Below are 20,656 nucleotides of genomic sequence, written 5' to 3' on the forward strand. Positions count from 1 at the left end.
GTCCCTCTAAAAGCTCCTCACAGTGGTGGTGATGGGAACCAGACGTCCCTCTAAAAGCTCCTCACAGTGGTGGTGATGGGAACCAGACGTCCCTCTAAAAGCTCCTACAGGAAGTTCCTACATGAACTGGTTCTGAATTCACTGCCTGATGACTGAGACGCTGTTTTATGAGAGTTTAGAGAACTTCAACTCCATTCATGGTGGAGGGAGACATGCAGGGCGCTGTGCGGCAAAATAGTCCCCAAAGAAAACTCATTATTCCAGATTTTCCACTGTTTTCCATCATCAACATTCCATATAAGCTCAGAAGACTCGTGTAGGTTCTCTGGTGGTTCTGGATGGTAAATAAAGTGTCTATATCTGTGTTGTAGTCATGGCGACGTCTGGTTCCCATCACCACCACTGTAAAGACGTCTGGACCACTTCACACCAAACCCTCTGGATCTCTGATTACACCTCACACTCTGAGTTCTGGAGGAAATTTTGAAAAACAATGGGTGGAATTTCCATTTAAGTCTGCTGAATTCATTGAATTCAACTGCTTTCTAAGAATGAAAACAGAACGTAACCCGAGAAATGTATATTAATACGTGGGCTGCGTTTTCATACAGGCGCCGAACAGCAGGAGTATCAGAGTAAAGTGAAGCTGTTCAGCTCTGTATGACCAGCGGGGGCAGCGCTGAGGGAGCTCTGATGGCGTGATGTGATAAGGCTGGTCAGCGTGAGGATCAGCAGGTGGCCCCGAGCAGCCCGGCAGCATGCAGGCCTGAACCAGACCAACGCCAGAGTGTTACCAACCTGCCCGTCCTGCACCGCTGATACCCACTGACTCATCAACCGGCACAGGACAACGCAAATTCCAGGCAATCATCCTCCTACACACACACACACACACACACACACGTTACTGCAGGAACACGGACACCTTCGCTGCGGGCCGCGCGATACGGCAGAGCATCGTGATACTTACACATTTTAAAATGATATCTTGGGAAGTGAAACTTGAATCTTAAATTTAGTTCACATATTTAAAATTTCTCATTTTTATTAGGGGATGAACTAATACTGCGTTCAGATATCGACTAAATGCGTATGTGGGTCATTCTACAGAAACATCCATTTTTGTGTCCCTAGCGTTTACAGAAAATGTTCAGGGTTAAAATTTGTTTATATTTTAAAATAAAACAATTGGTTATTTTAACAGTTCCACCTTCTGCAGCCTCAATTGATCAATATTGGTTCTTAAACCAATCGTATAGAATTCCAGTCACCACAGAAGAGCTCGTCCCCACAGTCGTGTGTGAAGCTGAGGACAAATTTTGAGATAAAAAACATTTTTCTGCAGTTTTAACTGCAATAATCTCTGCATGACTGAAATATGTGGTTTAAATGACAAAGAAAACAAAAGCCAAATAAATCTGATAAAATATATAATAAAAGTCCCCAGGAGTCGAGTCACTGGTGTTACTGCGTCTCTTGTTCTGGAATAAAAGTCACGCCGATGACGTCACTCGACCTCCTTTGACCTGTTGTCTGAGGATCTATGGAGAAAAGCTCATGGTGAGTCCACTGTGTCTCTCAGTTCTCAGAGATCTTCTCATTCAGCTCATGACCTCATATGAAGCTTCTAGCTGACGTCACTGGTGTGACCGACTTTATTCTGAGGTCACTGTGGAAAAATAGAAATACAAATGGATAAAATTCCATATTTTAGTGGACGTTCCCTGAAGGACAGCGTGTGGTTTGATGTTCTGTAAAATGCATTGATCATTAAAAACGTCTCTGGTGTTTCCTTTAGTATGAGGAACACCGATGACGGTCAGTCACACCAGTGACCCCTATGGAGAGATAGAGTGGGCGTTTAGTAGAATGACCATCTCCAAAACAGTCACTTTACAGGAGGGGGTAAAATCTTCTCGGCTGGCAGCGAAAGCAAGTTAATGTAAAGTGGTTTTATTCTAAGGATTTTGAGCATTTTTACTGGTCCATCCATCGTGAAAATTTCAGAGAACCTAAAGAAGAGCTGCAGTGACCAGACGTAGCCTGGAACCCAGCAAAGCGCCGCACTAGCAGCACCCGCTCGACTCGCTCTTCGGCTGCTCGGCACTGTTTTTACAGCACCTCCCAAATTCCTCCCACCACAGCCTCATTTCCACACAGGAAACTTTCGGAACGCTGACCCGCCTGATATAAATGCATCCCTCTGTCCGACAGTGCAGGCTGTTCTCAGCGGACTGTGGTTGCCAAGTAATACAGCAGCTTTCAGTGACTCCTCACACCGACGCAGAACTCTAATCACGTATATATCCGAGGCTGCGTCCACGTTACCAGGCTGAAGTGGCACTAATCCGATTTCCTGCCCTAATGGGAGTCAGATCTGATGTTTTCAGGGCTGCGTGGACACAAACCTGATCTTCTCAATTCAGACCCGAGCCGCTTTCATGTGTGGTTCCTAGATTGGATCTGTATCCGATTCGTGGCCATGCGAACTCAGTGTGACGCTCAGATCGGAATACATGTGCTTTTTCTCCATCATTCATCGTTACCATGGCAACAGTGCCAAACAGCCTGGAAAAGCAGCTCCTCTCACCTTCTTCTCCTCCGTCTGGCTCTAATAATGAAGCTGAGAGCTGATCAGAGTTAATGATCTTCTCAGCGAAGCTCGTTCTGCTCGTTAGTTTGTGCTGATGATGCAGTGATTCAGTCACGTGACGTCACTGAGTAGGAGGAGCTCATGAGGGTCAGTTCAGGAGCCGGTTCATCACATTAATGACCGATTAGAGTCACTGGCCTAAACGAGTCAGAACCGAGAGATCGGATCTGAGCAATGAGGCCTGTAATGTGAACGCAGCTTCTTCTGTATTTTAACTTGAATTTAATAATTGGGAACGTGGTTTAGCCAATTACTAATAACACTACTAATAATAATAATAAAAAATAGAAAGTTGGTGGACAAATCTACATGCACAAATACAAATGGTGTAATTCAGATGAGTTTATTTAACAGTAAAAATATATATTTATGTATAGCATGATCCAACAGACAAAACACAAACAAGTTAAAAAGTACAGTTTTTATAAAATGTACCTGATAGGTCTGTAATAAACACCAACACTGACCCTCTCGGCTCATACACGCGAGGCACCTGCGTCACGGAGACGCCACTCAGAGCTCTGGGTCAAACGGAGCTCAGCAGACAGACATGTATAAGCAATCTGACCAATCAATGACAGACAGGCAGGCAGACAGACAGGCAGGCAGGCAGGCAGACAGACAGACGAGGTCCTAACTTCTAAACTCAAACATTCTGAGCATTTATACACAGACAGTCAACAGTCTGGACACGCCAGCCTCATCTGTTTATTTTTATTAGCTATTTTTAATATTTCTGACTTAAAATAATAAAATAATAGTCGTCAATAACGTCCTAAAAGCGCGAGTGCTCTAAAGGTCGGGGAAAAGCGGCGCGTTCGTAGGCGCTGGGCAGTGGATGCTGTGGTCTGAGGTGTGATGTTCCCTGCAGAGGAGTTTCTGTTGTGTACGCGGTTGCTAGGGTGTTGCTAGGTGGTTGCAGTGATCTCCCTTGAGGTCAGTTTGAGGTTGCTAGGTGGTTGCTATGGTATCTCAGGTGGTGGCTAGGTAATTGCTATAGTATACTACATGGTTGATTATCTACTCTCCAAAAAATAAAAGGTTCTTTAAGGGTTCTTTAGTAAAGAAAGTTGTTCTGTATAACAGAACCATGAACACTCATAGAACCCTTTGCCTGATAAACTTCATGATAAATTCTCTGCATCATTCAAGTATACTTCTGTAGATGGTTCCATATAGAACCTTCTATACAGCACCAAAAAAAAAGGTTCTACTATGGTTACAAATGTCAAGCTTGTCACAGAAAAAAAAAAAAAAAAAAAAAAACTGGTGCTACACAGAACCCTTTTCAAGTAGAACATTCTCCATCAGTCTAAAGAACACTTTCATGATGCAAAAAAAAAAAAAAAAAAAAAAAGGGTTCTTCAAGTGTTCATGGTTCTGTTATATAGAACCCATGAAGGACCGTCTTTAGTGTGTAGTTTAATTCAGCCGCCAGCTTCACTGCTTACACTGGTCATTTAAAGGGGAATTCCACTGCATATTCAAAACTCTCCGCTTCATTAAGTGGTAGAGATGTAATCAGAACCGCTCAGAACCGCTTGGTGTGAAATTCTCTGTTCCAGAGTCAGAGCCGTTCACAGTGGTGGTGATGGGAACCAGACGTCCCTCTAAAAGCTCCTCACAGTGGTGGTGATGGGAACCAGACGTCCCTCTAAAAGCTCCTCACAGAAAGTTCCTACATGAACTGGTTCTGAATTCACTGTTAAATCCACTCACGGTGGAACACGCGAGGCAAAATGGACAATTAACCATTTCAACTGCGGCTTTCTCAACCACAGAGTTATGCGGGAATTTTGAAAAATAAAAAATAATAATAATAATAAAAATCAGTGGAGCGCCACTCCGAGCTGATGCCACTGGTTATGAGAAGCGTGTCCAAACTTTTGACTGGCAGTATAAGTGCACCAGTTTAAAGGGCTCAGAGGAGACCGGCTGGCTTTCCGGTCAGCGTCTCAATAGTGCAGTAGAGTGGAGGTCAGTTCACGAGTTTGAGAAGTGTCACTTGGTCTGAACTGTAAACAAAGTTACCAGAAACTCTGCTCTGCCCTTCGTTACGGACCGAAAAGCATCGCCTCCTTAACAAAACACCACAATCTCCCCGGAACGCAGGAGGAATAAACCCTGAGCTCGGCATGTAAACAAATATTAGTACCATAAATCTACTGGTTAAGCGGTGTGAGCACACCAAGCGCTTTCACAGCTGACGAACAGCCGGACAGCGGCTTTCAGCGCCGCCTTTTACAGTAATCAGCATCGCACGGCTTCACGGCATCATTACCAGACACGCTACAGCTCCTGCTCGACGCCACAGGTTTCGATTCCTCTTTTCATGTGTTCACAGCGCTGATGCGTCACCTGATTTCGAGTCAAACCAGTTCCACAATAGAACTCGACCCCTCCTGGTAGTTCCTGCAGATAAAAGGGAAGCGAGCCGGAGCCGCCCGGCTCAAAATATCCACTATTACAGCAAATCTGTCGCCACAGCAGCGAGAGACAGATCAGCTGCGTTACCGTCAAGGCAGCTCTCGCTCAAACACATGATCCGCGTTTGAGTGTGTGCGAGTGTCTGGATCTCCAAGGGTTCTTCAGTAAAGGCAGTGGTCCTATACAGAACCGGACACACTTAGATTTTATGTGGCCAATAAGTTCCTTTGCTTAGAAAAACACCAACATTGCAACAAACACAAGTACGATTAACACAGCAGCCATAAAAAGGTGGTTCTTCAAGTGTTCTTTAGTAAAGACAGTGGTTCTGCGAAGAACCGCTGACACTCAAAGAAGTTTTCATGCTCAAGCGGACTTTGCGTGGTGAAACTGCTCTTCAGACTGACGGAGAACGTTGTATATGCCCTAAAAGGGTTCCACTATCGTTAACAAGCTTAAGCCTTTTGGTGCTACCATTTCCAAAAAGCCCCTACGTAGAACTCACGTTCTCCAGCACCCTGAAGACCCACTTCAAGCACGCAAATAGTCTCACGACTCCAAACAGAACCACTGCCTTTATTAAAGAACCCTTGAAGAACCCTGTTTTTCCAGTGTGTGCTGATAGGAATGCTTCAGGAGCTGCTCATGCTAAACGGGCTCCGGCGGCTCATCCAGGGCAGGAGGAGATGCTCGGTCTGGAGCGGGCGCGCTATCGGTCAGGCAGTAGAGTGGTTCTGAATGGTAAGGGTGGGCGGATGAAGGGTTAGGGTGGGAGGTGGGGGGTCAGGGGCACGGCCCGATTCGGGGACCCGTCCTACCATGTTGACGTCGTTTTTAGCAGCAGGAAGCTCGATCTCCGCCGGGCCGATCTCGGCGCCGTCCTCCGAGGGCACGAAGCCTCTTCTGTCGATCAAACTGGAGCATGGAAAAAAGAAAAGGTGTGTCAACACACGGGGCAAGACCACCTGCCCTCTAATCACTCCGCTATGCTCTGGGTCAAACTGACCCACTTCACAGCTTAAAAACGGAGGGCTGGGGTCAGACGACCCTGAAGACAACTCTGCTGGACTTACAGCTGGTTCAGTCTGGGTTGAACCGAAAGGGTCAGTTTGACCCAAATCAGAAGAGATGCTTTGTTTGTATTAATCAATATAAAGACCGAATGGGTCAAAAAAACAATGAAAACAGTCTAAATAAGAACAAACAAACAAACAAACAAACAAACAAACAAACAAACAAACAAACATGTCGAATGTCGAGTTTACGCCAACGTACAGAAAAAAGTCTGAAAACTGTTTTTGAAGAAAAACGAGGGAATTATTGGTTTATTTGCAATGTCTAATGAGCGAAAAGCACCAAGTACTGATTAAATTGATATGAATTGACTAAAGATGATGTTTATGGAGAAAAATGAATTAATAACTAGTTTAAGATGGTAAAACATGCAACAAGTCAATCTGACCTGGAACATTATTGCTGTTTCTCACAGCTCAACACAACAGGAGGGTTAAACCACCAACAGCTCACTGGCCATTTTAACAGAAACACCTGGCATACAGACCGTCAGGGACGCTGACCGTAGAACTGACTTCTAGTTCTAAAAATGATAATAACGATGATAATAATGATAATGATGATGATGATGGATAACGATGGAGGATAACGATAACACCACCACCAACGGGACATTTTGTAAACAACCTTTAAATTGGCCTGAAAAACCAGCTAATTATGCTAAAACGTCAAAACGATGAAAGACTGTTGGTGGTTGCTAAAGCATTGCTTAGATTGCTGCCCCACAGTTGCTATGGTATACAAGGTGGATGGTAAGATGTTGCTATGGCAACACTGGTGCCCTGAATTCACGGCTTCCTTAAATCCACTGCTACCTTACATTCAGTGCCACCTTAAATAACAACTGACACAGCCACGTCACACTGAACGTGTTTCATACAGCACTTTTTACAACAGGCATGGAACAGGCAACAGACAAATCCACGAGCGTCGCCGGGGCAACAGCTGCAAGAGAACCTCCCCAAGAGCCAGAGGAAGAAGCCTTGAGAGGAACCAAGATGTGAACCCATCCTCCTACGGTCGACACTGGACAGCAAACAGTACGTAAATATTTACAGAAGCTTATTAAATAGGTATAAAACCTTTACGTAGCCTTTATAGTGAGTGACTCCTATTGGATTAAGCACTTATGTAGGGTTATGGCATCAGGCGGCTGATATGTAGGCGTCACATGAGCACTGCACCGTAAAACCATCTGAACACGGTACCGACCCGCGTGTGCTTGTTTACAGCGCAGCACCCTCACCTCGGGGGCATCGGCCCACAGAGAACCGAGCAGCAGTTTTTAAATATGCTGTTGTAACTGTAGGGGTTCCCCGTCTCCTCGTTTCCGCTCTTCCCCGACCAGGAACCTTTAATCTGAGAGAGACACAGAGATCACAGCGCTTCACATCACGCCCTACAGCCGAGTCTCAGTACAGTACAGGTATTATAATATAATAACGTGGCATGAATAAAACAGCACAACATAGAATTCAGCATGCGTCACAGTAGAGCTGGGCAATATAGCAAAAACACTGTATTGTGATACTTCAGGAAATTTTCACGATACACCGTATGGCCTAATATTCATTTTTCCAGACAACCGATTAGAGAAAAAGAGCCAGCAGAGCTACATTAATAAAATACGACCAAAAACGTTTAAAACGGTGATTTTTATTAATATATTTGGCACTAAATCCAGTTAAACAGCACCAATTTGACTCTCTGTGTAATTAAACTTCGTTAGTACTGACGATATACAAGATATGTAGGACATCATACTGTACTGTGATGTAATTTACCAATAAGAATATGGAACATGTACACAATACAGCTAACGAGCCAATGAGTCAAGTTAAAGATCCAGCATTAATAAACGTTCATTAGTTAGTATTAATAGCTTTAATAAGTTACCATTACTAACATTAACACCTTTCATGACCTTTATTTTACAGTTAACGATAATTACACGCATCGTTATCAACTCCACTAATCAGTATCACCGCATGCACAGATGATATATCGTCCAGCTCCAGATGACCGTTTATCAGATATGAATGAATTAAACTCACGTCTTCGTTTGTAGTGAGATTAGCAGCGAGCAGATATGTGTGGAAACCTGAGAGGCCCAAAATAGACCAGACTGAGAAGAAGCAGACCACCAGCTCCAAAGCAGTGGGCAGGAGTGAAGGACGATGTTCACACACATGCACGTTTACACTCCAGACTAACAGCACTTATTGATCATACAGGTGAACGATTACATCACCCGGAAAACCAACACCAAACAGAGGTAAAGCCAAAAGGATATCTGGCAGGACTTTCCTGGAGTGCAAAAACCAGCCCGTTTCCTCCCTGTGATCCTGAGTTAAAAAAACATCAGAAGAATAAAAAAGTTTAAAGAAGGAAAAAAAAAAAAAAAAAAAAAAAAAATCACATTTCAGATAAATTCATTTAGCCCCACCCATTCAGCCTACGGCAGGTTAGCCCCACCCATTCAGCCTACGGCAGGTTAGCCCCACCCATTCGGCCTACGGCAGGTTAGCCCCACCCATTCAGCCTACGGCAGGTTAGCCCCACCCATTCAGCCTACGGCAGGTTAGCCCCACCCATTCAGCCTACGGCAGGTTAGCCCCACCCATTCAGCCTACGGCAGGTTAGCCCCACCCATTCGGCCTACGGCAGGTTAGCCCCACCCATTCAGCCTACGGCAGGTTAGCCCCACCCATTCAGCCTACGGCAGGTTAGCCCCACCCATTCGGCCTACGGCAGGTTAGCCCCACCCATTCAGCCTACGGCAGGTTAGCCCCACCCATTCAGCCTACGGCACGTTAGCCCCACCCATTCAGCCTACGGCACGTTAGCCCCACCCATTCAGCCTACGGCACGTTAGCCCCACCCATTCAGCCTACGGCACGTTAGCCCCACCCATTCAGCCTACGGCACGTTAGCCCCACCCATTCAGCCTACGGCACGTTAGCCCCACCCATTCAGCCTACGGCACTTTAGCCCCACCCATTCAGCCTACTGCACTTTAGCCCCACCCATTCAGCCTACGGCAGGTTAGCCCCACCCATTCAGCCTACGGCAGGTTAGCCCCACCCATTCAGCCTACGGCAGGTTAGCCCCACCCATTCAGCCTACTGCACTTCAGCCCCACCCATTCACAGTGAAAGGTCCGAAAGGGCCAGTGCACTGAGAAGCTGCAGGACGTTTACTGTTTACGTAGAGAAGCGCACGTACTCAGAGCGAGGTGCGTGGTCACACAGCCGAAGATGAAGGCGGTGAGGAAGGACAGCGAGACGATGAACGTGTAGAAGAAGCGATAGTTGCGCTTTCCCACGCAGTTCCCCACCCAGGGGCAGTGGTGGTCAAACCGCTCTGAGGAAAAAGGGAAACACACACAGAGTCGACTCAGCTGCTGAGGTCAGGTTACAGACCAGTACAGCGAGGGAACTCCAGCGACCCGACAACAAACACGGGCTGAACCGGGACGGCGGTGGAGCGTAGACAGGCAGTCCACCTTCAGAACGTCCAGCAAACACCACACACAACAACACCACACACACAAACATCAAACGATGTAGAGTTCAGGAGCTGTAGAACATAAAACACACGACGGAGTATTTAAGCAACGGAAAGTCAAATCCACACACGGTGCCAACTGATAACCTTGACTTGACTTGATTAACCACATAATGACACCAAGTTATCTGGAAACCACACAAGTCTAGATACCACCTGAAAGGGGAATTCCACCAAACGTTCTGCTCAATTAAACAGGTAGTGTCAAATTCTCTGTTCCAGAGTCAGAGCTGCTCACAGTGGTGGTGATGGGAACCAGACGTCCCTCTAAAAGCTCCTCACAGTGGTGGTGATGGGAACCAGACGTCCCTCTAAAAGCTCCTCACAGTGGTGGTGATGGGAACTAGACGTCCCTCTAAAAGCTCCTCACAGTGGTGGTGATGGGAACCAGACGTCCCTCTAAAAGCTCCTACAGAAAGTTCCTACATGAACTGGTTCTGAATTCACTGCCTGATGACTGAGACGCTGTTTTATGAGAGTTTAGAGAACTTCAACTCCATTCATGGTGGAGGGAGACATGCAGGGCGCTGTGCGGCAAAATAGTCCCCAAAGAAAACTCATTATTCCAGATTTTCCACTGTTTTCCATCATCAGCATTCCATATAAGCTCAGAAGACTCGTGTAGGTTCTCTGGTGGTTCTGGATGGTAAATAAAGTGTCTGTATCTGTGTTGTAGTCATGGCGACGCCTGGTTCCCATCACCACCACTGTGAAGACGTCTGAGCCGTTTCACACCAAACCCTCTGAACCTCTGATTACACCTCATTGGTGGAATTTCCCTTCAGCTATAAAGGCCCATGAGCTTTTAGGTCATGCCTAATTGGTGGTGTATAAGCTTTCAATGACGAATAACACGGGTTTCTGGCTGCGCTGGTTCTCAAAGCTTAAGCCACTCTTGGCAAAAAGGGTTCTGTACAGTACCAGAAAAGGGTTCTTTGGCTTTTAACAATAGTGGAACCCTTTTTGGTGCAGTCTAGCATCCTATACAGAGCCATATACTCTCACCTGCCACTTTATTAGGTACAGGTGTTGCTTGTTAACACAGACAGCTAATCAGCCAATCACACGGCCGCAGCTCACTGCATTTAGGCCTGTAGAGGTGGTCAAGACGACTTGCTGAAGTGCAGACCGAGCATCAGAACGGGGAAGAAAGGGGATTTAAGGGGCTTTGAACGTGGCGTGGTTGTTGGTGCCAGACGGGCTGGTCTGAGTATTTCAGAAACTGCTGATCTGCTGGGATTTTCACGCACAACCATCTCTAGGGTTTACAGAGAACGGTCCGAGAAAGAGGAAATATCCAGTGAGCGGTCAGTTGTGTGGACGAAAATGCCTTGTTGATGTGAGAGGTCAGAGGAGAATGGCCAGACTGGTTCCAGATGATAGAAAGGCAACAGGAACTCAAATAACCAACCAGAATCTCTGAGGAACGTTTCCAACACCTTGTTGAAAGTCTGACACGAAGAATTAAAGCAGTTCTGAAGGCAAAAGGGGGTCCAGCCTTTTACTAGCAAGGGGTACCTAATAAAGTGGCCGGTGAGTGTACAATACATTCTCCATCAATCTGAAGAAAGTTACATGATGCAAAGAACCATTAAACATGCAAAGGTTCTTCTTCACGGTACTATATAGAACCATTTTCTTAAATAGAGCCCATGAAGAGCCCCGTTTTCTCAACCTCATCTGCAACCATGGCTCAGCTGAACGGTCAGGGTTTCCTGATAAGCCTGATCAGAAATAAGCAGGTAAAGGTCAACACCACCCCCCACCACCACCCCCCCCGAACCTCAGATACTCACCCACGCAATTGTCACACAGGCTGCAGTGGGAGGTGCGCGGCGGCCGGAAGATCTTGCAGGTGAAGCAGTACTTCAGTTTAACCACCTGCTGGTTGATGACGACCTCTTTGGTGCGAGGGGGGGGCCGGTAGGAGGACGAGGAGCCGGTGGGGTTGTCTGCGGGACAGAAAAACAGGCTTCCAGCTGCGGGGCGAAAGGTCACGAATCAGCCATGCTTCATGCAAAACAAGCAAGCCGAGCGATTTTGTACAGCGCAGAGCTCGACGCTCAGGTTTCTCTTCTCCATTCACTCAGCTCAGCTGGAACAGCAATAAACACACGTTCTCAGACGGCTTCTCAGGATTATACTGGACAAAACTTGCTTATTACTCGGCTGATTCGCACCACAGATTACTCAGGCTTGTGTGGGCTGCCCTCCCCATTTACTCCTAGTTAACAACCGATCGTGCTGGTCAGCAGCAGGAGAGGCGTTCAGTCGGCACCTCACATCAAAAGCTGAGTTCTGAGAGAAACACAACCAGCAAGTCCATCAGTGTGAGAGTCACTTCCACATTACATCTGTCCGTACATACGGGCATCTTACTGCACACAGTACCACACACCTGGCACACCTGGCACACCAGGCACACCAGGACGCTTCATTTCAGCATATTTATTCAGTATGGTCAGTATGGTCACTGCCTTTTACATCTCAGGACAGATCGATCTATTGCATATTTTTGTATATTTCCGGCTGTTTTTATGCCTGTAGATAGTTCTTTGTGTATATTATTCTTTTTATACTGTATCACCCTTTTTATTATCATTATTATTATCATTATTATTATTATTGTCCTGTCTGTCTGTCATATAAAAAAAAATTGTCATAAAATGACCCAAAACACGGTCAGCTGTAGTCGGCTTCCTATTCGCCAGCTCCTTATAGTAAACTGAGACGCACGCGGTCACTCAGGTTTGTGGACGGTGGAGCGGAGGGACGCCAGACTGTCTCAGAGTGCTGCCGTGTCTGTGTGTCCTTCTGGTTCTCTCCTGTTAGTTAAGCTGTCATAGTCGGATCTGCCGGAGTCGTTAGCCACACTCTGGAAATGTTTACATTCCCTGTTTATGTACAAACAGACAGAATAAAACTAATTCCCTCTCCCTGCCTTTTTCAGAGTAAACGACTGCCCACCTGTCCGGCCGGACACTGAAGGACGACTGACTGCCGAGCCCTCCTGCTGCCCACTTCAGACCACCTGCCCTGGACTAGCTGCCCACCCTACACTGATGTTCTCATAGACTCCCAGCTATTCCTACTACTAATACTACTGCTATTAATATTAGTAGTATAATAACTCTGTAGGTAGTCTGACCAGAGGAGGACGGGTCCCCCTGGTGAGCCTGGTTCCTCCCAAGGTTTCTTCCTCAGCTCTGAGGGAGGTTCTCCCTGCCATTGCCGCCCCCTGGCTTGCCCGCCGGGGGGTTTTTACATTCCTGTTAAAACTCTGTCTTATTTGGAATTCTGGGAAGCTGCTTTGTGACATCATCAGCTGTAAAAACCGCTACAAATAAATTTGACTTGTTCTAATTTTCCCGTTCCACCTTAAATTATGCAGCAGTTACTTTCTGGCTCCTGAGGCTGCACCATTTAAGGTGGAGCAGGACACTTAGAACAAGAAGCTGGCAAATGCATCCGTGTTCAGACAAAAAGCCCAAATCCAATTTCTGGCATATCCAGACTGATTTCTGATAGTCTGGACAGCTGAAAACATGAAAACGGACTTTGCGAGGCGGATTGAAACGCGACGACGGTCAGACTTTTACAGACGTGTCTCAACCTGGACGCTCTGGACGCTCAAATCGGATTTCAAAGCGTCTTTTACGATATAAATCCAGACTGAAGAGGAGCTCCACAGACGCATCATCATGAAGAGAGCTCTGAAGAGTTTAGATGGGAGACGATGCTCCTCCATCTCTACTGATTATTAGACACAACGCCACGTTTTCCCAGATCACTACAGAAACTTTCGGCCGACACTACTAAGCCATAAAATTCAAATTTATACCGTTTATATCTTTACATCCCGTATCCAAACTACTCCGCCACTCCTCTGACCCAACCTCACTTACCATGCTCTTAATTATGTAACGTGACACTCCACCGCCACGTTTCTGTAGTTCTACAAACAATTCTTGTGGATTTGATTTGTAACATAATCGGATCAGATTAACAGTTTTGCCCTCCAATATCAGATCCAGCGGTGCAGTCCCATCTCCAACATGTACATCAGTACCACAGTAATCTGAGGATTAATCAGGTAATCCGCCTCAAACACAAGGTCAAACAATAAAAAAGGCCTTAACTGAGAAATCTAAATGATACAGGTCCTAAAACGCTTTTATGGAAAAGGATAAAAAACACGTCACTAAAGAAAACCGACAAAAACATGCATTATAATTAACCTGCATCACCATGGCAACAAAACTTTCTCCGTTTTCCTAGTGTTAGAGATGCACAGACACTGAAGCTCGCGGCCGATAGATTTCCAACGGCTTTCAGTTTTCATACGGCATTAGCATCACACGGAAACAAGACGAGCACAGAGTCACTGAGGCAGTGAATAAAACACATTTCAGCGCAGAAGCCCAGTCACACCTAAACATCTGGACTAAACCTCCTAAATCCTGTCCTAACTTTAGGATCCTGACTTCTGTTTAAGTCCCTGTTGACAGGGTCCTGACTTCTGTTTAAGGCCCGTTTCTCTGGTCCTGAGGCGGCTGAGTCAGGCAGCGTAGTTCACTACCAGCATAATGAGCTCCATTTATTCCTACTGTAAAACGCGGCTTTCACTGGGAGACGTTTTTCTCTTCTAACTCTGCGTTTTAAACATCTCAGACGCTGCCGAGTCGAACTCCACCGCCCCTCTGATCACCTTCCTGTGTTAATGTAGATGATGGAGTATTACAGTGATGGAGGTGAATAATGAGGAGGCGGAGCTTAACGAGTGTCTGTTTATTAGGAGGAGGAACGTCAGCGCGCTCGGCTAAAGCGTTTGGGAAATGGAGACTGAAACTGGTTTATGCAAGTTTGTGTGAAATTACACGTGTTGCTACTAAAACACTGCAATTTATTTTCTTCATATCGAATAAAAATACACTACAATGTCGTTTCTCCCATTATTATGCAGCCCTATACTGTACAGTAGACTACACTACTGATGAAAAGCACTGTGCAGTATACAGTATATACGGTCGCTGTATGCAGTACACAGTCAGCCATTTCGCCCACACAGCCTAATCTGGTCGTTTTGCACTTTTGTGGTCTCGCCGTCACGAGTCCACATATGAAAAGCAAAACAAAGAGAAAACAGCGCAGGGAGCCTCACCGATCTGCTTCTCGATGTCAGCCGCCTCCTCTGGCGTCGCCCTGGGCAGAATTCCTGGGTCAGTGAAGCTGGTCTGAAGAAGAGAGATGACCACAAACACGAAGAGGACTCCTCCGATCACGGGGATGAAGCCGGTCAGGTGTTTCACCAGGAAAGGGCAGCTGGAAACAGAGGTCAGACAAACCAGAGCAATGACGGATTGTGGGAAAGCTGCCGCGGAACAGCGATATTCCACCCCCGCAGTGTGGGAAATGCCCCTGGCACTCGGGGGGGCGGGGGGTCCAATGTAGGCTGACCACTCTGAAGCAGAGCAGCGCTGCAGCTCTAGTTAGTTACGATCACTTATTATATAGCAGCTGTTTCACCCTGACGAGCACCATAAAGTCATAACAGGGACCTCCAGCATTCTGGCTAAGACATTCAGAGGGTCCGAGTGGTTCATTTCACACCAAGCACCCCTGACCAGCGCAGAGTAAAGCTCTGGCCTCTCTAGCACTGGTCACTGCAGTGTCCTGCTGTCTAAACACTGAGCTGCCGAAGGCCGATTCCACACAGAGAACGCCGAACCGCTCGCCGCCTCAGCCGACAGGGAGCGAGTCAGCAGTGATTAACCCACATTAAGCATCCTCACGTTATTAATTACACATCTGAAGAGGCCCTAAAATAGAGTCAGTTAAAAGACTGGACTGCCTCCCATTCAGCTGCAGCACAGCAGCGTCAGGTGTGCTCACTGGGTAGAGGAACGGTTCACCAAACATTCAGAATTCACATCATTTTATCGCTTATTCCAAACGTGGTCTATGACACAGCGTCAGGTTACACCACTGGAGCCGCGAGGCTAACGGAGCCGACATGTGACGAAAGCTGGGCGAGTACATGTTTCAGTTTTCAGCATAATTTGAAATGAGTTGTTCACATTTTATGTCAATTTCCTGATAAATGGACAAAAGAAATGACCCAAAATTACTAAAAACATCTGGTTCATTTGACTTTTTACCTTCTAATTTAAAGTCACCATTTTGGATACAAGGTTTTCTTCCAACAGCAGCGACATAAATATACAGCGTAGAGAGTTTATACACACACACACACACACACACACACACACACACACACACACACACACACACACACACACTACATTACCAAAAATATTCTTACCAAAAGCCCCTCGGCCTGCAGACTGCTTCTACAGACATTAGTGAAAGAATGGGTCGCTCTCAGGAGCTCAGTGAATTCCAGCGTGGTGCCGTGATCGGACGCCACCTGTGCAGCAAGTCCAGTCGGGAAATTTCCTCACTACTAAATATTCCACAGTCAACTGTCAGTGGGATTATAACAAAGTGGAAGTGATTGGGAACGACAGGTTGGCACACACACACACACACTATTTCCAAAAGTATTCGGTCGTCTGGCTTCACACACATATGAACTTGAGTGACATCCCATTCTTAATCCATAGGGTTCAATATGATGTCGGCCCACCCTTTGCAGCTATAACAGCTTCAGCTCTTCTGGGAAGGCTTTCCACAAGGGTTAGGAGTGTTTATGGGAATTTTTGATCGTTCTTCCAGAAGCACATTTGTGAGGTCAGACGCTGATGTTGGACGAGAAGGCCTGGCTCCCAGTCTCCGCTCTAATTCATCCCAAAGGTGTTCTATGGGGTTGAGGTCAGGACTCTGTGCAGGCCAGTCAAGTTCTTCCACACCAAACTGGCTCATCCACGTCTTTATGGACCTGCTTTGTGCACTGGTGTGCAGTCATGTTGGAGCAGGAAGGGGCCGTCCCCAAACTGTTCCCACAAAGTTGGGAGCAGAAAATTGTCCAAAATCTCTTTCACTGGAACTAAGGGGCCGAGCCCAACTCCTGAAAAACACCCCCACACCATGATCCCCCTCCACCAAACTTTACACTCGGCACAATGCAGTCAGACAAGTACCGTCTCCTGGCAACCGCCAAACCCAGACTCGTCCATCAGATTTCCAGATGGAGAAGTGTGATTGGTCACTCCAGAGAACACGTCTCCACTGCTCTAGAGTCCAGTGGCAGCGCTTTACACCACTGCATTCCACGCTCTGCATTGCGCACATGACCTCTGCACACTATGCCCCTCAGCATCCTGTCATTTTACGTGGCTGACCACTTCGTGGCTGAGTTGCTGTCGTTCCCAATCGCTTCCACTTTCTTATAAGCCCACTGACAGTCGACTGTGGAATATTTAGTAGTTCACTGTCCACTTTATCAGCTCCTCTGACCATATAGCTGCTCTCTGTAGTTCTACAGTTACAGACTGTAGTCCATCTGTTTCTCTGATACTCTGTTACCCTGTTCTTCAGTGGTCAGGACCCCCATGGACCCTCACAGAGCAGGTACTGTGAACTCTGATTTAGTACTCTGAAGAACAGGGTATCAGGGTATCAGAGAAACAGAAGGACTACAGTCTGGAACTGTAGAACTACAGAGCTTCTATAGAATAACAGAATTAATACAAACGAACAGTAATGTGGTAGAAAAGTAGGTGAGATATTTTTATGAGGCGGTTAGACGAACAACTTCTCACTGGACTCCAGCCACTCCATGGATCGGTCAGTCACCGTTTACGGTCTCAGGTGCCCAAAAGATACTACTGTTTAAACACACACACGCACACGCACACGCACGCACACACACGCACACACCCGCACACTATATACACCCGCACACTATATACACACGCACACACACGCACACACACACACACGCACACTATATACACACGCACACACACACACACGCGCACGCGCACACGCACGCGCACACGCACCCGCACCCGCACACGCACACGCACCCACACTATATACACACGCACACTATATACACACGCACACGCACACACGCACACACACACACACACGCACACACACACGCACACACACACGCACACACGCACGCACACACGCACACACACGCACACACACACGCACACACGCACACACGCACACACACACGCACACACACACACTATATACACACGCACACACAAATGGTTCTTTGAGTGTTCATGGTTCTAAACAGAACCAGTCATCTCACTGAGGAACACTTAATGAAAACATTAAGTGTGTATACAGAACCGTTTAATGTCTAAACGGTTCTTTGCATAGCGACTTAAACGTGTTGCATACGGTTCCACATTGACCCTTTTTGAAAATGGTTCTATACAGCACAAAAAACTGGGTTCTGCTGTTGTCACAATGTCACGCTTGCAAAAACTAAAGAACCCTTTTGGTGCTACACAACACGTTCTCCCTCAATCTGAATCAAGTAATGAACTAAGTAGCCTCTTAAACTCCTCGAGACCACCGGTGGTCCCAAACCGCACTTGGTCATGTTCTTCATAACGTTCATATTCCATAAGCTCCATTCAGAAGCTGGGCATCGTGTGAGGCTGTAGCTCTTCTCTCCAGTCTAATAGACGGTGACGTCATTTTAAACCCTTATAATAAAAGAAGCTGAACTCAGTTTGTTTTTCTACTGAAAGTCGACCCGTTTTTCCCCAAATCTGGGCTCTAAACTATAAACAGACGGCGTCTCTTCAGTGATCTGCTCTGGAAACATCACTTTTAGAGAATAACACAAAGAGCGGCGCAGATTTTTGGCCTTCAGCAGTGAATTGTGAGCGTTTAGTGATGTGTGGAGATCAGAAAACACACGTTCTGATCATCTGAGGAGAGATAAATAAATAAATAAATAAATAAATAAATAGTATTCATTTCATGCAGTTAGTGAATAATGTGCCTTCTGATTTGGTCAAATATACCCTGGAGAGCCTGTAAAAGGTTCTACATAGAACCCATATGAGCTCTAAACCCACTAAAGAACCCCTGAAGAAGGGATGAGAAGGAAAAACCAAAACGTGGCTAATCAACTTTTCCGGTGAGGGAAACTGAGATTTTTGGTGAACCGCCCCTTTAACCCCTGGTCTCAGCTCACTGCTGTGGTGTGGTTCCAGCACTTACTCGAATATGAAGAAGAGCCCACTGGTGACCAGGATGAGACCCAGGGTGAGGGGGAGAACCCCACTCTGCCGGGCCACGATGATCCTCCCGTCGCAGTAGAAGCGGTTCTTGCCGGGGAACACTTCCCATTTCCTCTGCGGGCGCCGGGGCTTCTTCTCCGGGCAGGCTCGGGCAGAGGGAGTCGGTGCTGGAGTGGGCGTGGGAGTGGGAGTGGGAGTCGCCAGCGCCTGAGGATCTATCTGCTGGTACTCGCAGTTTTTCATGGTTCTGCGAGCTTCTCGAGGGCGCGGGGCGTTCTCCAGACGTTCTCCAGACGTTCTCCGGGCCCGCTCCTCACGCGCTCCCCATGGAGAACCTGCTGTAGACACCACGGCGCGTGAGAGAGCAGTCGTGCGTGACGCGACCGGAACGGCTACTCGAAGCCATTACAGCTGGGCCTACGCAAGAGTGACGTCACAGCGCCGGTGGACGTGACCGCTCACGCCAGCGTTCCCGGTCCACCTTAAACGGTCGCGCCGTTTAAGGTGGAACGGGGGGGGGAGGGGGTGGAAACTCGAGCCTGCTCGCTCTTTCGCTCTGCCCATCTGTGACGTCCCACACTCCGCAAGCCCATGCAGGCAACATAAGCACGGAAACAACACGCCAAACGCACCCAGTGCTGAGCCTACGCGGCGCAATGTGCACGATAAACGTCACAAAACGCAGCCATACATACCCTTTAATGCCCTTTAACGATCTTCATCGCAGACCAGCGTGAGACGACTCGGAGGGGCGGCGTTAAAGAGGGCAAATACAATATAAAATAAAATAAAATAAGATAAGATAAGCGGAGCTCGGCTGTTGCCCTCACAGCAGGCTGGAGCCTCTGAGGTGTCCTCCCCGATGAGGCAGGTATAATAACCGCTGATATCCACCGCCGAGCAGCGCTCTGTGCTCCCGCACCCGGACCATAGTGGCGTTTACTCCGGGCTTTTATTTTGGCGTGCGGTAGCGCGGCGAGGCGGGTGACGCGGCGATGTCGTGACGGAGGCGGAGGCCCAACCCCCTTTTCGGGTCACGTGACTGTCCACATTTTACGCATTTGACCCGGTTTAAAGTTCATAAAGCGGTGCTAAAGGGGAACTCCACCGATTTATCTACATTTCTCGATAATTAAAAGATGTAATCAGAGCGGTCGCGTGTGAAGAGACTCAGAGCTGCTCACAGTGGTGGTGATGGGAACCAGACGTCCCTCTAAAAGCTCCTCACAGTGGTGGTGATGGGAACCAGACGTCCCTCTAAAAGCTCCTCACAGTGGTGGTGATGGGAACCAGACGTCCCTCTAAAAGCTCCTCACAGTGGTGGTGATGGGAACCAGACGTCCCTCTAAAAGCTCCTCACAGTGGTGGTGATGGGAACCAGACGTCCCTCTAAAAGCTCCTACAGAAAGTTCCTACATGAACTGGTTCTGAATTCACTGCCTGATGACTGAGACGCTGTTTTATGAGAGTTTAGAGAACTTCAACTCCAATCATGGTGGAGGGAGACATGCAGGGCGCTGTGCGGCAAAATAGTCCCCAAAGAAAACTCATTATTCCAGATTTTCCACTGTTTTCCATCATCAGCATTCCAGATAAGCTCAGAAGACTCGTGTAGGTTCTCTGGTGGTTCTGGATGGTAAATAAAGTGTCTGTATCTGTGTTGTAGTCATGGAAACACATCTAAAAAATAGACTTATCTCTAATGAGGTAGTATCTCAAAATAATGACCTCATATATTGTTTCATACATCTTCAAAAAG

At 47.1% G+C, this 20,656-nt stretch overlaps 1 protein-coding gene across 3 annotated transcripts in view; it reads right to left on the reverse strand.

Moving 5' to 3' along the window:
- zdhhc18b (zinc finger DHHC-type palmitoyltransferase 18b) overlaps nucleotides 1-19,880 on the reverse strand; it is a 27,676-nt gene extending 7,796 nt beyond the window's left edge. Inside the window, exons 1-9 of one of the 3 annotated variants that reach the window (XM_037538488.1) lie at nucleotides 19,593-19,880; nucleotides 18,878-19,232; nucleotides 14,883-15,043; nucleotides 11,518-11,673; nucleotides 9,380-9,517; nucleotides 8,448-8,499; nucleotides 8,209-8,311; nucleotides 7,401-7,513; nucleotides 5,899-5,995 (exon numbers count right to left, since the gene is read on the reverse strand). In XM_037538488.1, the coding sequence (XP_037394385.1) occupies nucleotides 5,899-5,995; nucleotides 7,401-7,513; nucleotides 8,209-8,311; nucleotides 8,448-8,499; nucleotides 9,380-9,517; nucleotides 11,518-11,673; nucleotides 14,883-15,043; nucleotides 18,878-19,140 (1,083 nt within the window). In that variant the 5' untranslated portion in view covers nucleotides 19,141-19,232; nucleotides 19,593-19,880. Of the gene's footprint in view, nucleotides 1-5,898; nucleotides 5,996-7,400; nucleotides 7,514-8,208; nucleotides 8,312-8,447; nucleotides 8,500-9,379; nucleotides 9,518-11,517; nucleotides 11,674-14,882; nucleotides 15,044-18,877; nucleotides 19,419-19,592 lie in introns of those variants that run through there. The other 2 variants (XM_037538489.1, XM_037538491.1) reach the window with 2 other exon arrangements.
- Between the last annotated feature and the right edge of the window lie 776 nt (nucleotides 19,881-20,656).

The sequence above is a fragment of the Pygocentrus nattereri genome, chromosome 1 (assembly GCF_015220715.1).
Source record: "Pygocentrus nattereri isolate fPygNat1 chromosome 1, fPygNat1.pri, whole genome shotgun sequence".
Taxonomy (NCBI): Eukaryota; Metazoa; Chordata; class Actinopteri; order Characiformes; family Serrasalmidae; genus Pygocentrus; species Pygocentrus nattereri.